Here is a 21,754-nt window from a genome sequence, read left to right on the forward strand (position 1 = left end):
AACTGGAAGGGTACGGAATTCGGGGATATGTCCTAGCGTGGATAGAAGACTCTACGTGACCGCAAGCAGTGTGTGGGATTAATGGCACGAAATCATCATCCGTACCTGTCACAAGTGGGGTACCACAGGGCAGTGTATTGGGCCCGCTGTTTGTTTGTTTCATAAATGACATGCCTGACGTTGTACACTCCTCCATACAAATGTTTGCCGATGACGCCAAGTTATTTCGGGAAACCAAGAACCAAGCGGACTGTGAAGAGCTGCAGAAGGACCTCTGTGGGCTCCAAGAATGGTCGAAGAAATGGCTGCTGAGATTCAATGTCACGAAGTGTAAGAGGATGCACCTGGGCGTACCAACGGTAAGGAGGCGTATCATATATGTCCCAACAGGATGAAGAAATTGCACTATTTGAGACTGAATGTGAGAAGGACCTAGGTGTGCATGTTGACAATGAGCTGAAGTTCTCACGCCATTGCGAGAAGAAGGTAAATCAGGCAAAAAAATTATTGGGTCTTATAAGAAGGTTGTTCAGATATCTAGACGATCCGTCCCTCGTAACGATCTTCAAGAGCGAAGTGCTTCCCCATCTGGAGTACTGTCACCCCGTCTGGTCCCCGAGATATACTAGGGACTGTCAGTTGGTTGAAAATGTTCAAAGGAGGGCCACCAGACTGGTGCCTGCACTTCGGCACCTCAGCTACCCAGAGAGATTATAGCGCCTGATCTTGCCTAGCTTATACTACAGACGGGCAAGGGGTGACCTAATTGAGGTGCATAAGCATCTCAAGGGACACTACTCAGTCGAGTGTCCTTACTTGGAGGTGGCGGACGCTCGCCCCACAAGGGGCCACAGCTCAAGATTGAAGAAGCCATAGGTCCAGAAAACTGTGAGAGCAAACTTTCTCGGAGTGAGAGTTGTGAACTCTTGGAACCATCTACCAGGAAGTGTTGTGACAGCACCGAGTGTGAGCTCTTTCAAGACAAGACTTGACCAACACTGGAGCGGGTTCAGGTACATTCAGGAGCCGGTGCATGCCCAGTACTTGCCAACAGTGCATAACAGACGTGACCGATCGCCCAAGCGGCTAAGGAGCCAATCTTTTGGTGAAGAGGGTAAAAGAAAAGGAAAAGTAATTAGAGACGTGACCGATCGCCCAAGTGGCTAACGGGGGTTGAGGGAGTAGTGGAGGGTAGTGTGGGGGTTGAGGGAGTAGTGGAGTGTAGGGCGGGGGTTGAGGGAGAAGTGGAGGGTAGTGCGGGGATTGAGGGAGTAGTGGAGGGTAGGGTGGGGATTGAGGGAGTAGTGGAGGACAGTGTGGGGGTTGAGGAGTGGTGGAGGGTAATGTGGGGTTGGAGTGGTGGAGGTAGTGTGGGAGTTGACGGAGTGGTGGAGGGTAGTGTGGAGGTTGAGGGTGTGGAGGGTAGTGGGGTTGAGGGAGTAGTGGAGGGTAGTGTGGGAGTTAGGGGTGTGGGGGTTGAGGAGTAGGATGGTAGTGTGGAGGTTGAGGGAGTAGTGGAGGGTAGTGGGGGTTGAGGGAGTAGTGGAGGAGTGTGTAGTGGAGGGTAGTGTGGGGTTGAGGGAGTGGAGGGGGGTTGAGGGAGTAGTGGAGGTAGTGTGGGGTTGAGGGGAGGGTAGGAGAGGTAGTGTGGGGGTTGAGGGAGTAGTGGAGGGTAGTGTGGGGGTTGAGGGAGTAGTGGAGGGTAGTGTGGGGGTTGAGGGAGTAGTGGAGGGTAGTGTGGGGGTCGAGGGAGTATTGGAGGATAGTGTGGGGGTTGAGGGAGTAGTGGAGGGTAGTGAGGGAGTTGGAGTGGTGGAGGGTAGTGTGGGAGTTGGAGTGGTGGAGGGTAGTGTGGGGGTTGATAGATTAAACACTGATTGTTCCTATTATGATTAAGAGGAACAACTACAACAATTACAGTACACTAATAAAAGGAGAAAATATGAGAGTTGTGAGGTGTTTTGGTTACCCGAGGCGTCCTTCTTCAATGTAAGTTGTTTTCCATTGAGGTTGTTGACAGTAAGACCCTCAGGCCGTGACATTCTGGCATCATCAGGACTCACAGCTTCTGCTATCATGTGGTCAAGTAGAAATTCAGTTCGTAGGTCAGTGTACTCATCGGCGTAGAGCGGGTGAGGGCCATCCATAGGTGCAAGGTTTACCATCTTCCCGGCTTCAGGAGACAGGATGGTGTTGGGACCTGAAATTGGCTTCAGGAGACAGGATGGTGTTGGGACCTGAAATTGTCCAACATCATATTTTATTACATGTATTTATTCATTTAAGAACACAACATTCCTAAATGAGACACATGATAAAAATAATACAGAATCAGTCATGAATCTTTGGAGAAAAATATTGTTTCGGAAAATTTTAAAATCATCATAAGTGAAAAAGAGTGAATGAAAAAAAATATATATTTCACATTATTTCACGTTGATCAGTAATATACGAGTCTCCTTCACTCGTCGGCCCTTCCTCATCCCACACTACACAACAATGTCCACAAAGGTAACTTTCCCAAGAGGCCACCACCTCTGATTCCTTGTTCTATACAGTAATAATACACTTCTGTTTTCTCCTCATTATTTATAACAGACAGTGAGCTTGACCATAGTGTACATGACAGTGAGCTTGACCATAGTGTACATGACAGTGAGCTCGACCATAGTGTACATGACAGTGAGCTTGACCATAGTGTACATGACAGTGAGCTTGACCATAGTGTACATGACAGTGAGCTTGACCATAGTGTACATGACAGTGAGCTTGACCATAGTGTACATGACAGTGAGCTTGACCATAGTGTACATGACAGTGAGCTTGACCATAGTGAGCTTGACCATAGTGTACATGACAGTGAGCTTGACCATAGTGTACATGACAGTGAGCTTGACCATAGTGTACATGACAGTGAGCTTGACCATAGTGTACATGACAGTGAGCTTGACCATAGTGTACATGACAGTGAAATTGACCATGATCCAGGTCACTGATAAACTACCTGTCATGATCCAGGTCACTGATAAACTACCTGTCATGATCTAGGTCATTGATAAACTACCTGTCATGATTCAGGTCACTGATAAAGTGGTCCTATATAAACAAGATCACTAGTACACTGACCTGGTCCATCAGCCCTCAGTGGGTTGCCTCTCCCGTCCTTTTGCTGCCGGAGTGCGTGAGTCCACAGGTTGTAGAGGCTGGTGGTCTCCAAGGTTACACTAGCTGGGATATTAGGCACAAGAGTCTTGGAGCTGGTGGCGTCACACATGGTTGTGACTACGAGCACTACCGCCAGTGAAACCAATCCGTAACCTGTCAATCACTTACAAGATTAATCATCAGGTAGAAATCACCTGATTCTTTGTTCCCCACCTGAAAATTAACCGCCCTAATGGGTTTAGTAAGGCTAGCATAAGGGTGGTTAATCTTCAGTTAGGCTGTACAGTTAACCATCGACCCCACCCTGGCAATACTTGGTGAAGTAAGGCTGAATGTGACGGGGATTGTGATTGGTGGATCTATTTTCAGCTGTATCACTGTCAGGATAAATATTAAACAAACCAAAAGTAACATTTTTATGATCTTTAACCATTTATCGTTATTTAAGAGAATGAGAAGTTACCAAATATTCGTATATTTACTTAAATAATGAAGAAATTTGATCTGGTGGCAGCTGTGGTTAAGTTAGTTGCAAATTCATTAAAATAATTTCTTCATTATTTAAACAAATACACGAATATTTGGAAACTTGTCGTTGTCAGGATTTTGTAAGACAAAATAATATTATTATTAATACTACATAACGGCTTATTGAAAATTACAGCAGCCAGAGGCCGAAAATATGCAATGGACAAATAATGCCTTAGAAATTACCTACAGGGATACTGGGGAGTGGTTTATTAACACACGCTTTCATTATAAAAAAAAGACATGGAGTTAACATACAGGTTATCTGTGAATCATTGAAAATTTAGTGGTGTGGTGTGTGGAGGAAAGTGTGGTTGTGAGCCTGCCTCACTGGTGGTGTGGAGGAAAGTGTGGTTGTGAGCCTGCCTCACTGGTGGTGTGGAGGAAAGTGTGGTTGTGAGCCTGCCTCACTGGTGGTGTGGAGGAAAGTGTGGTTGTGAGCCTGCCTCACTGGTGGTGTGGAGGAAAGTGTGGTTGTGAGCCTGCCTCACTGGTGGTGTGGAGGAAAGTGTGGTTGTGAGCCTGCCTCACTGGTGGTGTGGAGTGTGGTTGTGAGCCTGGGTGGTGGAGAAAGTGTGGTTGTGAGCCTGCCTCACTGAGAGGAAAGTGTGGTTGTGAGCCTGCCTCACTGGTGGTGTGGGAGAAGTGTGGTGTGAGCCTGCCTCACTGGTGGTGTGGAGAGAAAGTGTGGTTGTGAGCCTGCCTCACTGGTGGTGTGGGGAAAGTGTGGTTGTGAGCCTGCCTCACTGGTGGTGTGTGGAGGAAAGTGTGGTTGTGAGCCTGCTGCCTGCCTCACTGGTGGTGTGGAGGAAACTGTGGTTGTGAGCCTGCCTCACTGGTGGTGTGGAGCCCTGCCTCACTGGTGGTGTGTGGAGAAACTGTGGTTGTGAGCCTGCCTCACTGGTGGTGTGTGGTTGGTGAGCCTGCCTCACTGGTGGTGTGTGTGGTTGTGAGCCTGCCTCACTGGTGGTGTGTGGACTGGAGGTTGGTTGTGAGCCTGCCTCACTGGTGGTGTAGTGTGGTCACTGGTGGTGTGTGTGGTGTGGATGAAACACGTGGTTGTGAGCCTGCCTCACTGGTGGTGTGGATGAAACACGTGGTTGTGAGCCTGCCTCACTGGTGGTGTGGAGAAACACGTGGTTGTGAGCCTGCACTGGTGGTGTAGTGTGGTGTGGAAACACGTGGTTGTGAGCCTGCCTCACTGGTGGTGTAGTGTGGTGTGGAGTGTGGTGTGGATGAAACACGTGGTTGTGAGCCTGCCTCACTGGTGGTGTGTGTGGTGTGGAGGAAACCTCCTGCCTCACTGGTGGTGTAGTGTGTGTGGAGGAAACACGTGGTTGTGAGCCTGCCTCACTGGTGGTGTAGTGTGGTGTGGATGAAACACGTGGTTGTGAGCCTGCCTCACTGGTGGTGTAGTGTGGTGTGGATGAAACACGTGGTTGTGAGCCTGCCTCACTGGTGGTGTAGTGTGGTGTGGATGAAACACGTGGTTGTGAGCCTGCCTCACTGGTGGTGTAGTGTGGGTGTGGAGAGAAACACGTGGTTGTGGCCTGCCTCACTGGTGGTGTGTGGATGTGTGGTGTGGAGAGCACGTGGTTGTGAAGGCCTGCCTCACTGGTGGTGTAGTGTGGTGTGGAGAAACACGTGGTTGTGAGCCTTTTACTCACTGGTGGTGTAGTGTAGTGTGGAGAAACACGTGGTTGTGAGCCTGCCTCACTGGTGGTATGGTGTGGTGTGGAGAGAGCACGTGGTGGGCCTGCCTGCCGGTGGCTGATGTGGAGAAGCACGTGGTTGTGAGAGCCTGCCTCACTGGTGGTGTAGTGTGGTGTGGAGGGAAACACGTGGTTGTGAGAGCCTGCCTCACTGGTGGTGTGGTGGTGTGGAGGAAGCACGTGGTTGTGAGCCTCACTGGTGGTGTAGTGTGTGGAGAAACACGTGGTTGTCAAAGACCTGCCTCCTGGTGGTGTAGTGTGGTGTGGAAGGAAACACGTGGTTGTGAGCCTGCCTCACTGGTGGTGTAGTGTGGTGTGGGAGAAACACGTGGTTGAAACCAACCTCTGCTGTGGTGGTGTAGTGTGGTGTGGAGAAACACGTGGTTGTGAGCCTGCCTCACTGGTGGTGTAGTGTGGTGTGGAGGAAACACGTGGTTGTGAGCCTGCCTCACTGGTGGTGTAGTGTGGTGTGGAGGAAACACGTGGTTGTGAGCCTGCCTCACTGGTGGTGTAGTGTGGTGTGGAGGAAACACGTGGTTGTGAGCCTGCCTCACTGGTGGTGTAGTGTGGTGTGGAGGAAACACGTGGTTGTGAGCCTGCCTCACTGGTGGTGTAGTGTGGTGTGGAGGAAACACGTGGTTGTGAGCCTGCCTCACTGGTGGTGTAGTGTGGGATGAAACACGTGGTTGTGAGCCTGCCTCACTGGTGTGGTGTAGTGTGGAGTGTGGATAGAAACGCACGTGGTTTGTGAAGCCTGCCTCACTGGTGGTGTGGCAGTGTGGTGTGGAGGCTTACGTGGTTGTGGAACTTCTGCTTACTCACTGGTGGTGTAGTGTGGTGTGGAGGAAACACGTGGTTGTGCATTTTTTGCCTCACTGGTGAGTGTAGTGTGGTGTGGATGAAACACGTGGTTGTGAGCCACCTCACTGGTGGTGCTCAGTGTGGTGTGGGATAAAAACACGTGGTTGTGAGCCTGCCTCTGGTGTGGTGTGGATGAAACACGTGGTTGTGAGCCTGCCTCACTGGAATATTATAAACATAACAGTATTTCCTAATACTAATATTTACAATGATGAAATATAAACAATGATGTTATGATCTATGGAATTATAAAAAAAAGAGAACATGATTACTTATCGTTAGGATAAGTGTGATAAATATTTTAGGATTGAGAAACTGGGTGACTTTTGAGAGGTTGTTTTACAGTAACGGAGGGAAATCTCTCCTGGAATGGTTGAGGGCACAGTATTATTGTTCCACTCCTTCACACCGTGATATCCTATGGTAGATTGGCAGTGACAGGAGCGCCTGGCCTCAGCAGGATGGCCTTTGTACTCAAAGTTATACCTCTGGCAGGTTACTGTGAAATTTGTACTACTGGAAGTCATCCTCAATCAGGTGCAGGAACTAATGAGTGGTAAAGAGACAAATAAAAATAATAAAAGCAGACACACAAGTCCTCGGATTTCAACGACGTCATTTCAACACACAGCGTTTTATTGTTCAGACTTTCCAAGTAAGTCATTGTTTGCTAAATTCTTACCGAGTGATGACCACACACTTTTCTGAGAGGTGCTGGAGGCCGTGAGTGACTGGTGAGTGAGGTACAAGATGCAGCAGTGAGTGACTGGTGAGTGGAGTACATGACGCAGTAGGGGTGTCTGGTGAGTGAGGTACAGGATGCAGTAGTGGAGTGTCTGTGGGTAGGGTACAAGATGCAGTAGTGAGTGACTGGTGAGTGGGTACAAGATGCAGTAGTGAGTGACTGGTGAGTGAGGTACAAGATGCAGCAGGAGTGACTGGTGAGTGAGGGACAAGATGCAGTAGTGAGTGACTGGTGAGTGAGGCAAGGATGCAGTGAGTGACTGGTGAGTGAGGTGCAAGATGGTAGTGAGTGACTGGTGAGTGAGGCAAGATGCAGTAGTGAGTGACTGGTGAGTGAGGCACATGACGCAGTAGTGAGAGGTACATGATGCAGTAGTGGGAGTGACTGGTGAGGAGACAAGATGCAGTAGTGAGTGACTGGTGAGTGAGGTACAAGATGCAGTAGGTGAGGACTGGTGAGTGAGGGCACGTGTGGGGGAGGTCTGGGTGAGTGAGGCACAGGATGCAGTAGTGAGTGTCTGGTGAGTGAGGTACATGATGGTAGTGAGTGTCTGGGTGAGGAGGTACAAGATGCAGTAGTGAGTGACTGGTGAGTGAGGTACAAGATGCAGTAGTGAGTGACTGGTGAGTGAGGTGCAGCAGATGGTAGTGAGGACTGGTGAGTGAGGTACAAGATGCAGTAGTGAGTGTCTGGTGGAGGAGGTACAAGATGCAGTAGTGAGGACTGGTGAGTGAGGTACAATATGCAGTAGTGAGGACTGGTGAGTGAGGTACAAGATGCAGTAGTGAGGTCTGGTGAGTGAGGTACAAGATGCAGTAGTGAGTGACTGGTGAGTGAGGTACAAGATGCAGTAGTGAGTGACTGGTGAGTGAGGTACATGACGCAGTAGTGAGTGACTGGTGAGTGAGGTACAGGATGCCCCTCGTATGCGTGATGAGTATCTGTCAGTGTAAATAATGATTGTCAATGACGTGTTTAAGATTTTTCCTTGGTGTATATACTGTAATGTCCGTCTATACTCTAGTGTATAATTATAATGAATGTCTCTTGTGTATAACGTCAGTCCTTGTTATGTGAAAGGTGTGAAATAATGCACCAGTGTCTCAGCCGATCCTAAGGGAATTTTTATAATATACAGTTTTTAACTATGGCTTTAGAGGGTGGAATGACCAATCACAAGTCGAGTAATGTACAATTAGCCAATGACAGCCCAGAGCTGAGTAGTAGCCATTGATGTGTAGTGTGAATTTAAATGGGTGTTGTTAGTAAGTGTATGGAACGCCCAACAAAGTCCACAGTTTGGCCTGTGCTAGGATATAAGCGACTGTCCGTTTACGAAGAAAGGAAGATTCAGAATTACCGCTCTAACCTTCACCTAGCACCAGTCAACCCCAGTATCAAACAATCACTTGACGCAGCGGACGGTGACGATCCACCTAACAGTAAACATTGGCTGACGCAAACACCACTAGACGCACCTCACGTCCCCTATGACCATATCAAGTGAAAGCATCCTGTTTTCGCTTGGCGTGTGTACAGTATATCCAGTGTATACTTCCAGCGTGTACACTCTCAAACCACGCCATGACCGTTCGAACAGAGGACGCCATCTTGGACGATGATCGTGGTCATCCATGACACACGTAGAAGTGTGACGTCATCCCCAGCCGAATAAGACGTCATCACACTTAGAGCTGAAGCTGGACTCAAAACCAAATGCAGTTTACCTGTTTAGTTAGGAGCCACAAACATGCATTTTTAGGTTACATAAACAAACAGAAGGCCGAGAAGACTTCAAAACAATGATAATCATCATAAAGTACAACTTGCACATACAATACATCTACTTAGCTGCTCACATAAACCTGTGTATCAAGGTTAGAGACACCCACTCACTTCTCGCTAGATTTCAGATTTGCCCCACGAAGGAGCTAGTTCATTGGGCACCCCCTGGCATCCTGTGCAAGGTGAAGCGTTTACAGCGCCCAACAGGGAAGCAAACAGAGTTCACCATTCAGCTAGTGCATTAAGGACGCAGGTGCCTATTCTTAAATCACTATACTCTCTCATGCCATCAGCGCCATGATTGTCTCACTCATCTGTCACCTCACTCTTACCTGTACACTCATCCTCACTGTACCTCTCACCAAGCGTTTGGGTGGGGTGTGGGTGGTTGTGTGGGTGGGTGTGGGTTTGTTTGTGGTGGGTGAACTGTGGTGGGAACACTGGCTGGTGGCTCACTGGTGATAGAACACTGGTGGTGAACACTTCTGGGGTGTGAACATTGGCTGGTGAACACTACGGAGACGCTGAGTGACTATAGTGGGAACATCGTACTATGTGGTAGTACAGGCCGGTGAACACTACTAGTGGCAGAACACTGCCTGGTAAACACTGTGTGGTGGTAGATTGGCTGGTGAACATCTGGTCAGTAGAACACTGGCAGTGAGACACTACTGGTGGTGGAGACACTGGCTGGTGAACCTACTAGTGGTAGATTGTGCCGGTGAACACACTGGTGGTGAACATGGTTGTGAACACTACTGTGGTAGAACTGTGGAGCACATAGTGGTAGAACACTGGTGGTGAACACTGGTGGTGCACTGGGTGTTGTGGTGTTGGGTTGTGTGGAGTGAACACTGGGTGGTGGAACACTGGTGGTGGTACTAGTCGCAGAACACTGGCCGTGAACACTAGGGTTGGTGAGCATGTTGAACAACTACTATGGTGGGTTGAACACTACTATCATGGAGAACACTGGCCAGTGACACTAGTATTGCGAACATACTGTGCTTTGTCGGTGACACCTAGTGGTAGAACACTGGCTGGTGAACACTACTAGTGGTAGAACACTGGCTGGTGACTCTAGTGGTGGAACACTGGCGGTGCTAGTGGAGACACGGTGAACTCTGTTAGAACGCTGGTGAATACAGTGGAGACATCGACACTACTAGGTGGTAGAACACTGGCTGGTGAACACTACTAGTGGTAGAACACTGGCTGGTGAACACTACTATGGTAGCACTGGCTGGTGAACACTATTGGTAGAGTGGCAGAACACTGGCTGGTGAACACTACTAGTGGTAGAACACTGCGTGAACATGGTGAACCTCTAGTCGTAGAACACTGCCGGACACTAGTGGTAGAACACTGGCTGGTGAACACTACTAGTGGTAGACACTGGAGGTGAACACTACTATGGCTGGTGAACACTACTAGTGGTAGAGCACTGGGCTGGTGAACACTACTAGTGGTAGAACACTGGCCGGTGAACACTACTAGTGGTAGAACACTGGCTGGTGAACACTACTAGTGGGTAGAACACTGGCCGGTGAACACTACTAGTGGTATCCTGGGGGTGAACACTACTAGTGGAGAACACTGGCTGGTGAACACTACTAGTGGTAGAACACTGGCTGGTGAAACACTAGTGGAGAACACTGGCTGAACACTACTAGTGGTAGAACACTGGCTGGTGAACACTACTAGTGGTGAGAACGCGGTGAACACTACTAGTGGTAGAACACTGGCTGGTGAACACTACTAGTGTTGCACTGGGTGAACACTCGGCTGGTGAACACTACTAGTGGTAGAACACTGGCCGGTGAACACTACTAGTGGAGTTTGGCTGGTGAACACTACTAGTGGTAGAACACTGGCTGGTGAATTGGTTGGCTGTGAACACTACTAGTGGTAGAACACTGGCTGGTGAACACTACTAGTGGTAGAACACTGGCCGGTGAACACTACTAGTGGTAGAACACTGGCTGGTGAACACTACTAGTGGTAGAACACTGGCTGGTGAACACTACTGGTGGTAGAACACTGGCTGGTGAACACTACTAGTGGTAGAACACTGGCTGGTGAACACTACTGAGTGGTGAACACTACTAGTGGTAGAACACTGGCGTGTGTGAGACACTGGTGAACACTACTAGTGGCAGAACACTGGCTGGTGAACACTACTAGTGGTAGAACACTGGCCGGTGAACACTACTAGTGGTAGAACACTGGCTGGTGAACACTACTAGTGGTAGAACACTGGCTGGTGAACACTACTAGTGGTAGAACACTGGCTGGTGAACTACTGAGTGGTAGAACACTGGCTGGTGAAACTACTATGGTAGAACACTGGCTGGTGAACACTACTAGTGGTAGAACACTGGCCGGTGAACACTACTAGTGGTAGAACACTGGCTGGTGAACACTACTAGTGGTAGAACACTGGAGGTGAACACTACTGGCTGGTGAACACTACTAGTGGTAGAACACTGGTTGGTGAACACTACTAGTGGTAGAACACTGGCTGGTGAACACTACTAGTGGTAGAACACTGGCTGGTGAACACTACTAGTGGTAGAACACTGGCCGGTGAACACTACTAGTGGTAGAACATGGCTGGTGAAATACTGTGGTGACTGGCGTGAACACTACTAGTGGTAGAACACTGGCTGGTGAACACTACTAGTGGTAGAACACTGGCTGGTGAACACTACTAGTGGTAGAACACTTTGGCTGGTGAACACTACTAGTGGTAGAACACTGGCCGGTGAACACTACTAGTGGTAGAACACTGGCTGTGAACACTATATGGTAACACTGGCGGTGAAATGCTGGTGAACACTACTAGTGGTAGAACACTGGCCGGTGAACACTACTAGTGGTAGAACACTGGCTGGTGAACACTACTAGTGGTAGAAACACTGGCTGGTGAACACTACTAGTGGTAGAACACTGGCTGACTATTGGCTGGTGAACACTACTAGTGGTAGAACACTGGCTGGTGAACACTACTAGTGGTAGAACACTGGCTGGTGAACACTACTAGTGGTAGAACACTGGCTGGTGAACACTACTAGTGGTAGAACACTGGCTGGTGAACACTACTAGTGGTAGAACACTACTAGTGGTGAACACTGGCTGGTGAACACTACTAGTGGTAGAACACTGGCTGGTGAACACTAGCAGTGGTAAACACTGGCTGGTGGACACTACTAGTGGTAGAACACTGGCTGGTGAACACTACTAGTGGTAGAACACTGGCTGGTGAACACTACTAGTGGTAGAACACTGGCTGGTGAACACTACTAGTGGTAGAACAGTGCTGCTGTGGTGAACACACTGTGGTGTGGCTGGTGAACAACTGTGGTGAACACTGGCTGGTGAACACACTAGTGGTGATGTGCCATGGCTGGTAACACTACTAGTGGTAGAACACTGGCTGGTGAACACTACTATGGCTGGTGAAACACTAGTGGTAGAACACTGGCTGGTGAACACTACTAGTGGTAGAACACTGGCTGGACACTACTAGTGGTAGAACACTGGCTGGTGAACACTACTAGTGGAGATGGTGAACACTTAGTGGTGAACACTGGCCGGTGAACACTCTAGTGTAGAACACTGGTGAACACTCTAGTGGTAGAACACTGGCTGGTGAACACTCTAGGGTAGAACACTGGCTGGTGAACACTGTGGTAGACACTGGCTGGTGAACACTACTAGTGGTAGAACACTGGCTGGTGAACACTGCTGTGGTAGAACACTGGCTGGTGAACACTGCTAGTGGTAGAACACTGGCTGGTGAACACTACTAGTGGTAGAACACTGGCTGGTGAACACTACTAGTGGTAGAACACTGGCTGGTACTACTAGTGGTGAACACTGGCTGGTGAACACTACTAGTGGTAGAACACTGGCTGGTGAACACTACTAGTGGTAGAACACTGGCTGGTGAACACTACTAGTGGTAGAACACTGGCTGGTGAACACTACTAGTGGTAGAACACTGGCTGGTGAACACTACTAGTGGTAGAACACTGGCTGGTGAACACTACTAGTGGTAGAACACTGGCTGGTGAACACTACTAGTGGTAGAACACTGGCTGGTGAACACTACTATGGCTGGTGCACACTACTAGTGGTAGAACACTGGCCGTTGAACACTAGTGGTAGAACACTGGCTGGTGAACACTACTAGTGGTAGAACACTAGCTGGTGAACACTACTAGTGGTAGAACATTGGCTGGTGAACACTACTAGTGGTAGAACACTGGCTGGGGAACACTACTATGGTTGAACACTGGCCGGTGAACACTACTATGGTTGAACACTGGCCGGTGAACACTACTAGTGGTAGAACACTGGCCGGTGAACACTACTAGTGGTAGAACACTGGCTGGTGAACACTACTAGAGGTAGAACACTGGCTGGTGAACACTACTAGAGGTAGAACACTGGCTGGTGAACACTACTAGAGGTAGAACACTGGCTGGTGAACACTACTAGAGGTAGAACACTGGCCGGTGAACACTACTAGTGGTAGAACACTGGCCGGTGAACACTACTAGTGATTGAACACTGGCCGGTGAACACTACTAGTGATTGAACACTGGCCGTGAACACTACTAGTGGTAGAACACTGGCCGGTGAACACTACTAGTGGTAGAACACTGGCGGTGAACACTACTAGTGGTAGAACACTGGCCGGTGGCACTACTGAGTGGTAGAACACTGGCCGGTGAACACTACTAGTGGTAGAACACTGGCCGGTGAACACTACTAGTGGTAGAACATGGCCGGTGAACACTACTAGTGGTGAACACTGGCTGGTGAACACTATTAGTGGTAGAACACTGGCTGGTGAACACTATTAGTGGTAGAACACTGGCTGGTGAACACTACTAGTGGTAGAACACTGGCCGGTGAACACTACTAGTGGTAGAACACTGGCTGGTGAACACTGCTATGGCTGGTGAACACTACTGAGTGGTAGAACACTGGCCGGTGAACACTACTAGTGGTAGAACACTGGCTGGTGAACACTACTAGTGGTAGAACACTGGCTGGTGAACACTACTAGTGGTAGAACACTGGCCGGTGAACACTACTAGTGGCAGAACACTGGCCGGTGAACACTGCTAGTGGTAGAACACTGGCTGGTGAACACTGCTAGTGGTAGAACACTGGCTGGTGAACACTGCTAGTGGTAGAACACTGGCTGGTGAACACTACTAGTGGTGAACACTGGCTGGTGAACACTACTAGTGGTAGAACACTGGCTGGTGAACACTACTAGTGGTAGAACACTGGCTGGTGAACACTACTAGTGGTAGACACTGGCTGGTGAACACTACTAGTGGTAGAACACTGGCTGGTGAACACTACTAGTGGTAGAACACTGGCTGGTGAACACTACTGGTGTTAGAACACTGGCTGGTGAACACTACTAGTGGTAGAACATTGGCTGGTGAACACTACTAGTGGTAGAACACTGGCTGGGGAACACTACTATTGGTTGAACACTGGCCGGTGAACACTACTAGTGGTAGAACACTGGCCGGTGAACACTACTAGTGGTAGAACACTGGCTGGGGAACACTACTATGGTTGAACACTGGCCGGTGAACACTATAGTGGTAGAACACTGCCGTGAAACTAGGTGAACACTGGCTGGTGAACACTACTGAGTGAACACTGGCTGGTGAACACTAGAGGTAGAACACTGGCTGGTGAACACTACTAGAGGTAGAACACTGTGGTGAACACTACTAGAGGTAGAACACTGGCTGGTGAACACTACTAGTAGGGTAGAACACTGGCTGGTGAACACTACTAGGGTAGAACACTGGCCGGTGAACACTACTAGTGATTGAACACTGGCCGGTGAACACTAGTGATTGAACACTGGCCGGTGAACACTACTAGTGGTAGAACACTGGCCGGTGAACACTACTAGTGGTAGAACACTGGCCGGTGAACACTACTAGTGGTAGAACACTGGCGGTAAACACTACTAGTGGTAGAACACTGGCTGGTGAACACTACTAGTGGTAGAACACTGGCTGGTGAACACTATTAGTGGTAGAACACTGGCTGGTGAACACTACTAGTGGTAGAACACTGGCCAGTGAACACTACTAGTGGTAGAACACTGGCGGTGAACACTGCTATGGCTGGTGAACCTACTAGTGGTAGAACACTGGCCGGTGAACACTACTAGTGGAGAACACTGGCTGGTGAACACTACTAGTGGTAGAACACTGGCTGGTGAACACTACTAGTGGTAGAACACTGGCTGAGTGAACACTACTAGTGGTAGAACACTGGCTGGTGAACACTACTAGTGGCAGAACACTGGCCGGTGAACACTACTAGTGGTAGAACACTGGCCGGTGAACACTGCTAGTGGTAGAACACTGGCTGGTGAACACTGCTAGTGGTAGAACACTGGCTGGTGAACACTGCTAGTGGTAGAACACTGGCTGGTGAACACTGCTAGTGGTAGAACACTGGCTGGTGAACACTGCTAGTGGTAGAACACTGGCTGGTGAACACTACTAGTGGTAGAACACTGGCTGGTGAACACTACTAGTGGTAGAACACTGGCTGGTGAACACTACTAGTGGCAGAACACTGGTTGGTGAACACTACTAGTGGCAGAACACTGGTTGGTGAACACTACTAGTGGCAGAACACTGGTTGGTGAACACTACTACTGGTAGAACACTGGCTGGTGAACACTAGTAATAAGTTACCGTGTTCACAAGGACACAGTCTCAACACACCTCTACTAAAATATTTACACAAGTCTCTTGGTTACAGTATATACAAAACATGATCAAATTTAAAGTTACATCATGTATGGTGTCCATAAATAGTGGAATTATCACAGGTGTAATGACTGGTGGGAAATGTGTCACGTGGCATGGCTCACCACACAAACACTTGATATTATTGAGACTCACCTTCTATGCGCTGTGCCATCCTGCTCACTTCGTCAACTGACTGACACGGTCTCTCTGCCTCCCGCTTATATACCCCCTGCACCTCTAGCTTCGGGTCCACCCCAGTTGCACAATAGAATCCGTCATTTACTCATCATCTATAAGAACGATGACCCATTTGTCTTCATAAATAGTTATTAAAAACGATGGTGCGTGTGGTAGAGCCGCCCACCACACCTACAGTATAAACCCTTATATTCTAGATAAAGAAAAGTGTAGTGCTTAACATGCTTTCGAGGTTAACCTTGACAAGCTGACGACCAGTCATTTTAGTAAACAATGCACTGTTTGGGGTACAATACTTACACAGTGAGCTACGCCAACACAACCGAAAGAATAGAAAACACCGCCACTTTTTTTTACTGGTTAACATAATGCACTAGAAATAGTTTCTGTAGACATCTTGCAATCCTTAAATAAATTAGTACCACAGGTATGTCGTCTACGACGTTAATTGAAACAATTTCCATGTGTAAATCTGAACATAGAATGTTCTTAATTGCCTCTCATGCATAATAAAGTATGTGGTCAGACATAAAGCCTCACACCGAAGTATACCACCCAAGCCGGTATGAATAAGTCAACTCCTATTGTATGGACAGAACTAAACAATGTTAGAAATACTCTATAACATTGAATGGCACAATATCCTGACCACTGGGGACTGTTATACACTCCCTTTGTGACCTTTACTCTGCAATCCTTCTTGCACTGCCGCTCACAGGATACGTAAGGCTTGCGTAACAGCCTTCTGCGACAAAATTAAAAAATAACGAATTTTCTCACTTCTCTCTCCCTACATTTCAGAGCTTCCTTACCACTCCTTAGCTCACACGTACAGTAGGTGGTGGTGGGTAGTTTGGCAGTTTAACATGTGGCAGCAACTGTGTGAGGACCACACCTGTTGCACCTGCGGTCATCCACACTGTGTCCTATATATTTACTACTTGTATTTGTTTACTAAGTGGGTGTATATTTATTATTCAAATTGATGGTGAAGCATAGAGGGTTATGTACAGTGGAAAATAAGTGTTAATAATTTTTTGCATCACTCCAGAACACATGGTACCTTACATCACTCCAGAACACATGGTACCTTACATAACCCTAAAAAAAACGTGGTACCGCACCCTGCACGAAACCAGTTTGTAGGATAATTACTGGCTATGTGTGCGCGTGGGTTGGTGGAGGTGTGTTCGTGTCCCTACATTGTTAATATTCATGAGTACATCTGTTGTGTACGTGGGCAGACTCACTATTCACGGTGTGTGATAAATATGAATCCGTTTACATTCCTGTGGGAGCTATAATTGCAAGTATCTGTTGTGAGGGTGAGAGTATCTGTTGTGAGGGTAAGTATCTGTTGTGAGGGCGAGAGTATCTGTTGTGAGGGCGAGAGTATCTGTTGTGAGGGCGAGAGTATCTGTTGTGAGGGTGAGAATATCTGTTGTGAGGGTGAGAATATCTGTTGTGAGGGTGGTATCTGTTGTGAGGGTGAGTATCTGTTGTGAGGGTGAGAATATCTGTTGTGAGGGTGAGAGTATATATGTGAGGGTGAGAGTATCTGTCGTGAGGGTGAGAATATCTGTTGTGAGGGGTAAATATCTGTTGTGAGGGCGAGTATCTGTTGTGAGGGCGAGTATCTGTTGAAGGTGAGAATATCTGTTGTGAGGGCGAGAGTATCTGTTGTGAGGGTGAGAATATCTGTTGTGAGGGCGAGAGTATCTGTTGTGAGGGGCAGGTATCTGTTGTGAGGGTGAGAATATCTGTTGTGAGGGTGAGGTATCTGTTGTGAGGGTGAGAGTATCTGTTGTGAGGGTGAGAGAATCTGTTGTGAGGGTGAGAATATATGTTGTGAGGTGAGAATATCTGTTGTGAGGGTGAGAGTATCTGTTGTGGTGAGAGTATCTGTTGTGAGGGTGAGAGTATCTGTCGTGAGGTGAGAATATCTGTTGTGAGGGTGAGAATATCTGTTGTGAGGGCGAGTATCTGTTGTGAGGGCAGGAGTATCTGTTGTGAGGGGGAGAGTATCTGTTGTGAAGGTGAGAATATCTGTTGTGAGGGGAGAGTATCTGTTGTGAGGGGTGAGAATATCTGTTGTGAGGGGCAGGTATCTGTTGTGAGGGCGAGTATCTGTTGTGAGGGTGAGAATATCTGTTGTGAGGGTGAGAGTATCTGTTGTGAGGGGAGAGTATCTGTTGTGAGGGGTGAGAGTATCTGTTGTGAGGGTGAGAATATCTGTTGTGAGGGTGAGAGTATCTGTTGTGAGGGTGAGAGTATCTGTTGTGAGGGCGAGAGTATCTGTTGTGAGGGCGAGAGTATCTGTTGTGAGGGCGAGAGTATCTGTTGTGAGGGTGAGAATATCTGTTGTGAGGGTGAGAATATCTGTTGTGAGGGTGAGAGTATCTGTTGTGAGGGTGAGAGTATCTGTTGTGAGGGTGAGAGTATCTGTTGTGAGGGTGAGAGTATCTGTTGTGAGGGCGAGAGTATCTGTTGTGAGGGCGAGAGTATCTGTTGTGAGGGCGAGAGTATCTGTTGTGAGGGTGAGAATATCTGTTGTGAGGGTGAGAATATCTGTTGTGAGGGTGAGAATATCTGTTGTGAGGGCGAGAGTATCTGTTGTGAGGGTGAGAGTATCTGTTGTGAGGGTGAGAGTATCTGTTGTGAGGGTGAGAATATCTGTTGTGAGGGCGAGAGTATCTGTTGTGAGGGTGAGAATATCTGTTGTGAGGGCGAGAGTATCTGTTGTGAGGGTGAGAGTATCTGTTGTGAGGGTGAGAGTATCTGTTGTGAGGGCGGGAGTATGTTGAACCACCAGGTGAAATATACGAGGGTGCCGAGTCATCCGGTGATTTATGTTTCCATATTAGTTCCTCCTGGCCGACTACATAGGTAGAGAGAACACCTTGAGTCTTGCAGATCATCCCTTTATATACGGTACATCTTCTGTGTCTAGTGGCACCAAATCCCATTGAGAACTGACAAACGAGTTGATTTTACAAACTTGTGACACACACACACACCCTATAAGGTTGTGGAACTGTTATACGGATATAAGTTACACTGTATTTCCACACTTAGTGGAGAGAACGGAAGGAGATGCATTGCAAACACTCATGCAGGTATAAACACACAGAATATTGTGATAGGTGTATGTAATACACAAATATGAAGGAACATACTGCTAGACAAAATTATCAAGAACAAAGAAGGGCTCCTACACAGGCCACTGGCCTCCTTCCGTCGGCATGGCCATTTCTAATAGGTGGCCATTGAGTAAATAAGGTAAAACAAGGTACAGTCAGGCTCAAAAGTTCGCTCCCGCTCAAAATGAAGCAGCATTGATCCCAAATGAGTTGAAACAGTCTGGGTAAGTCAGTTCGGAAACTCATTCCCGTGACTCAGTCTCACCATAGGAAGCGAACTTGTGTCCCCGACTGTACAGTACCTCAGAAGGATGACAACACACGGAGACATAACCTAACTCCCCTGGGTGCTACATATGCTGTTTAGATTATAAACTACTGACACTAGCAGTATAAGAGAACAAGGTGTGTTATCTTAAAGTTAAAACAACTTCATTCGCCTCATCCTGCATTACACGGAACCTCTAAAAAAAAAATGTGGTATACGATCTAAATATAGCTAAACTCATAAGAGATAACCGGAAGCACTACAATACCCGGGGGAATGGGACAACTGGCCGCCGCCATCTGGCCGCAGCCCAACTGGCCGCGGGAAACACACCGCGGCCGACTGGCCGCCGCGGACTGGGGGTAAACTGCAAACGCCTAATTTTGCGCTCTCAAGGCAGCTCCTTAAACCCCCACCAGCGAACGATTGATTCTCGAATGATTAAAAAACAAGTCAATTCTGAATTCAACATACAAAAAAAACAGTAAAACTATGTACTAAAAAATAAAGTAAGAGAAACTTAGATAATAGAACTTGAAAGAATCCTCACAGATGTATTAAATCTTGAATGAAAAATACAAGGATAATACTATGAACAAAGAAATATAAAAAAGTAAGATTTAGTAGAAGTTAAAAAAATGACAACAGTTCGAATATTTAAATATTGATTTGACTAAGAATGTTTTCAGGGCTACCCGAGTATATAGCTTCAACCTCCGAATGTATTCGAGATTTTCAATCGTAAAAACCGATAGGAAATATTAATTTAAGCAGTTGCGCATTTCTTTGTCACCATCAGTTATGTGACCATTAGCTGCTTCAATTTGCATTTTGATTCATCTTCTGTTATAAAGCATAATGTTCATTCCAATATGAATCAAAATGTTGGTTTGTATAAATTAGATAATTATATAAGTCAGAAAATTGTAAGTATGTTCAGCCAAAATATGGGATTGACCTGACCTGACCTCGTTTTAGGCTGACCTGATATTTGTGACCGCAGTTGACACACCCCTTGTCCTCTGCTACTTGTTGACCTGACTCCGCCCCTGTGTGGGCTTGTGTATATATTTTCTGATTCTTGTATTCTGTATTCAGTCCTGAAGATGTAATATACGAAAGCGCTTGACACTTCGTATTTTCCTTTTCCTGGTGGTTATTCCTGCATATATATATATAATCATTCTGGATGTTTCTGAGACTCGCAACAAAACTATTATATTCCTCAATCATATTTCTATTAATAATCTGAGAATGGTCATAACCCAACCCTGTCTGTTCCCCCATCTACGACCTCATCTTGGGTTAATCCACTACCTGCGATTAGACCTGTCCTATGGCAATTTGTAATCCCTTCCCAGACCTCAGCTGACAGCTGAGGTCTTAATCCTTCAAAATCTGCTGCTCTAAAATAAAGAAAAAATTTTTAATTCTCCAAATTTGAAATTGTAATTTCCCTATTACTGAAAACGAGATTTAATATGTTGTTCCCCTAGTTGGTTCTAGTACGTGTTGATACAGAAAATTATCCTGAATAATTTCTAAACATTCAACAGCTTCTGCGTCACTCAGGTCGGACCCCGGACACACTCAGGTCAGACTCGCCCGACTCAGGTCGGACCCAACTATAATCCGAATATAAAGGGAGGTGTAACGGAAAATTATATGCACTGTCTGAGGAAATTTAAGGAAAAAGCCCCAGGGCTCACAGGTATTACACGAAATATGATCATGAATCTACCTGAAAACATTTTAAATACACTATTAAACATTTATAACGCATGCTAAAATGATATTTATTCCTAAGGAGGGTAAGGACAATAAGGAAATATTAAACTACAGGCCAATATCTTTATTAGAAATTACCGGGAAACTATTGGAAAAAATATTAAATTCAAGACTTATAGCCTTTTTAACACAACATGGGAAAACTAACAACAGACAACATGGATTTATGCCCAATAGAAATACCCTAACTGCAATAGCTACAATAACGGAAATAATTGCAATAGAAAAAAGCAAGGGTAACCAGATCAATATAATTTTAAGGGATGTTTCTAAGGCTTTTGATAAAGTTTGGCATTTAGGCTTGAAATATAAAATATTAAAACTGGGACTTAACGAATACTTGCTAAGAATATTGTGTAACTATTTAGATGATAGGAGAGCACAAATTCAAATTGGAAACTTTATGGGAACTATGTTTAATCTTGAGAGTGGAGTACCTCAAGGAGGATGCCTTTCTCCAACACTATATACAATTTATACTTCAGACACACCTCAACCTACCCCCTTTAGCGAATATGTAATGTTTGCTGATGATATTACTCAAATAGTATCATACCCAGGAAAATCAACTCAATTTATGGCACTCTACACGGTAAGAGCGATAAAAAACATAAATGATTTTGAGAAAAAATGGAAAATCAGGACAAATAAGAACAAATTCAAGATAATACCAATAGCCAAGATTAAAACAAGTCCAGTAATAGTCGACCAGGAACTATACTAGGGGAAAGGTCACGGCAGGGTTAGCTCCAGAG

The 21,754-nt window shown here is 46.8% G+C and overlaps 1 protein-coding gene across 3 annotated transcripts in view; it reads right to left on the reverse strand.

Annotated features, from left to right (window-relative positions):
* The window catches only part of LOC121862348, a 42,451-nt gene that overhangs the window by 7,939 nt on the left and 12,758 nt on the right, over positions 1–21,754 (reverse strand). For 2 of the 3 annotated variants that reach the window (XM_042360578.1, XM_042360576.1), the window contains exons 2-3: positions 3,127–3,318; positions 1,970–2,200 (exon numbers count right to left, since the gene is read on the reverse strand). In XM_042360578.1, coding sequence (XP_042216512.1) covers positions 1,970–2,200; positions 3,127–3,318 — 423 coding nt within the window. Of the gene's footprint in view, positions 1–1,969; positions 2,201–3,126; positions 3,319–15,758; positions 15,885–21,754 lie in introns of those variants that run through there. The other variant, XM_042360577.1, reaches the window with a different exon arrangement.

Source organism: Homarus americanus, unplaced genomic scaffold (assembly GCF_018991925.1).
Source record: "Homarus americanus isolate GMGI-L3 unplaced genomic scaffold, GMGI_Hamer_2.0 scaffold31037, whole genome shotgun sequence".
NCBI classification, from domain to species: Eukaryota; Metazoa; Arthropoda; class Malacostraca; order Decapoda; family Nephropidae; genus Homarus; species Homarus americanus.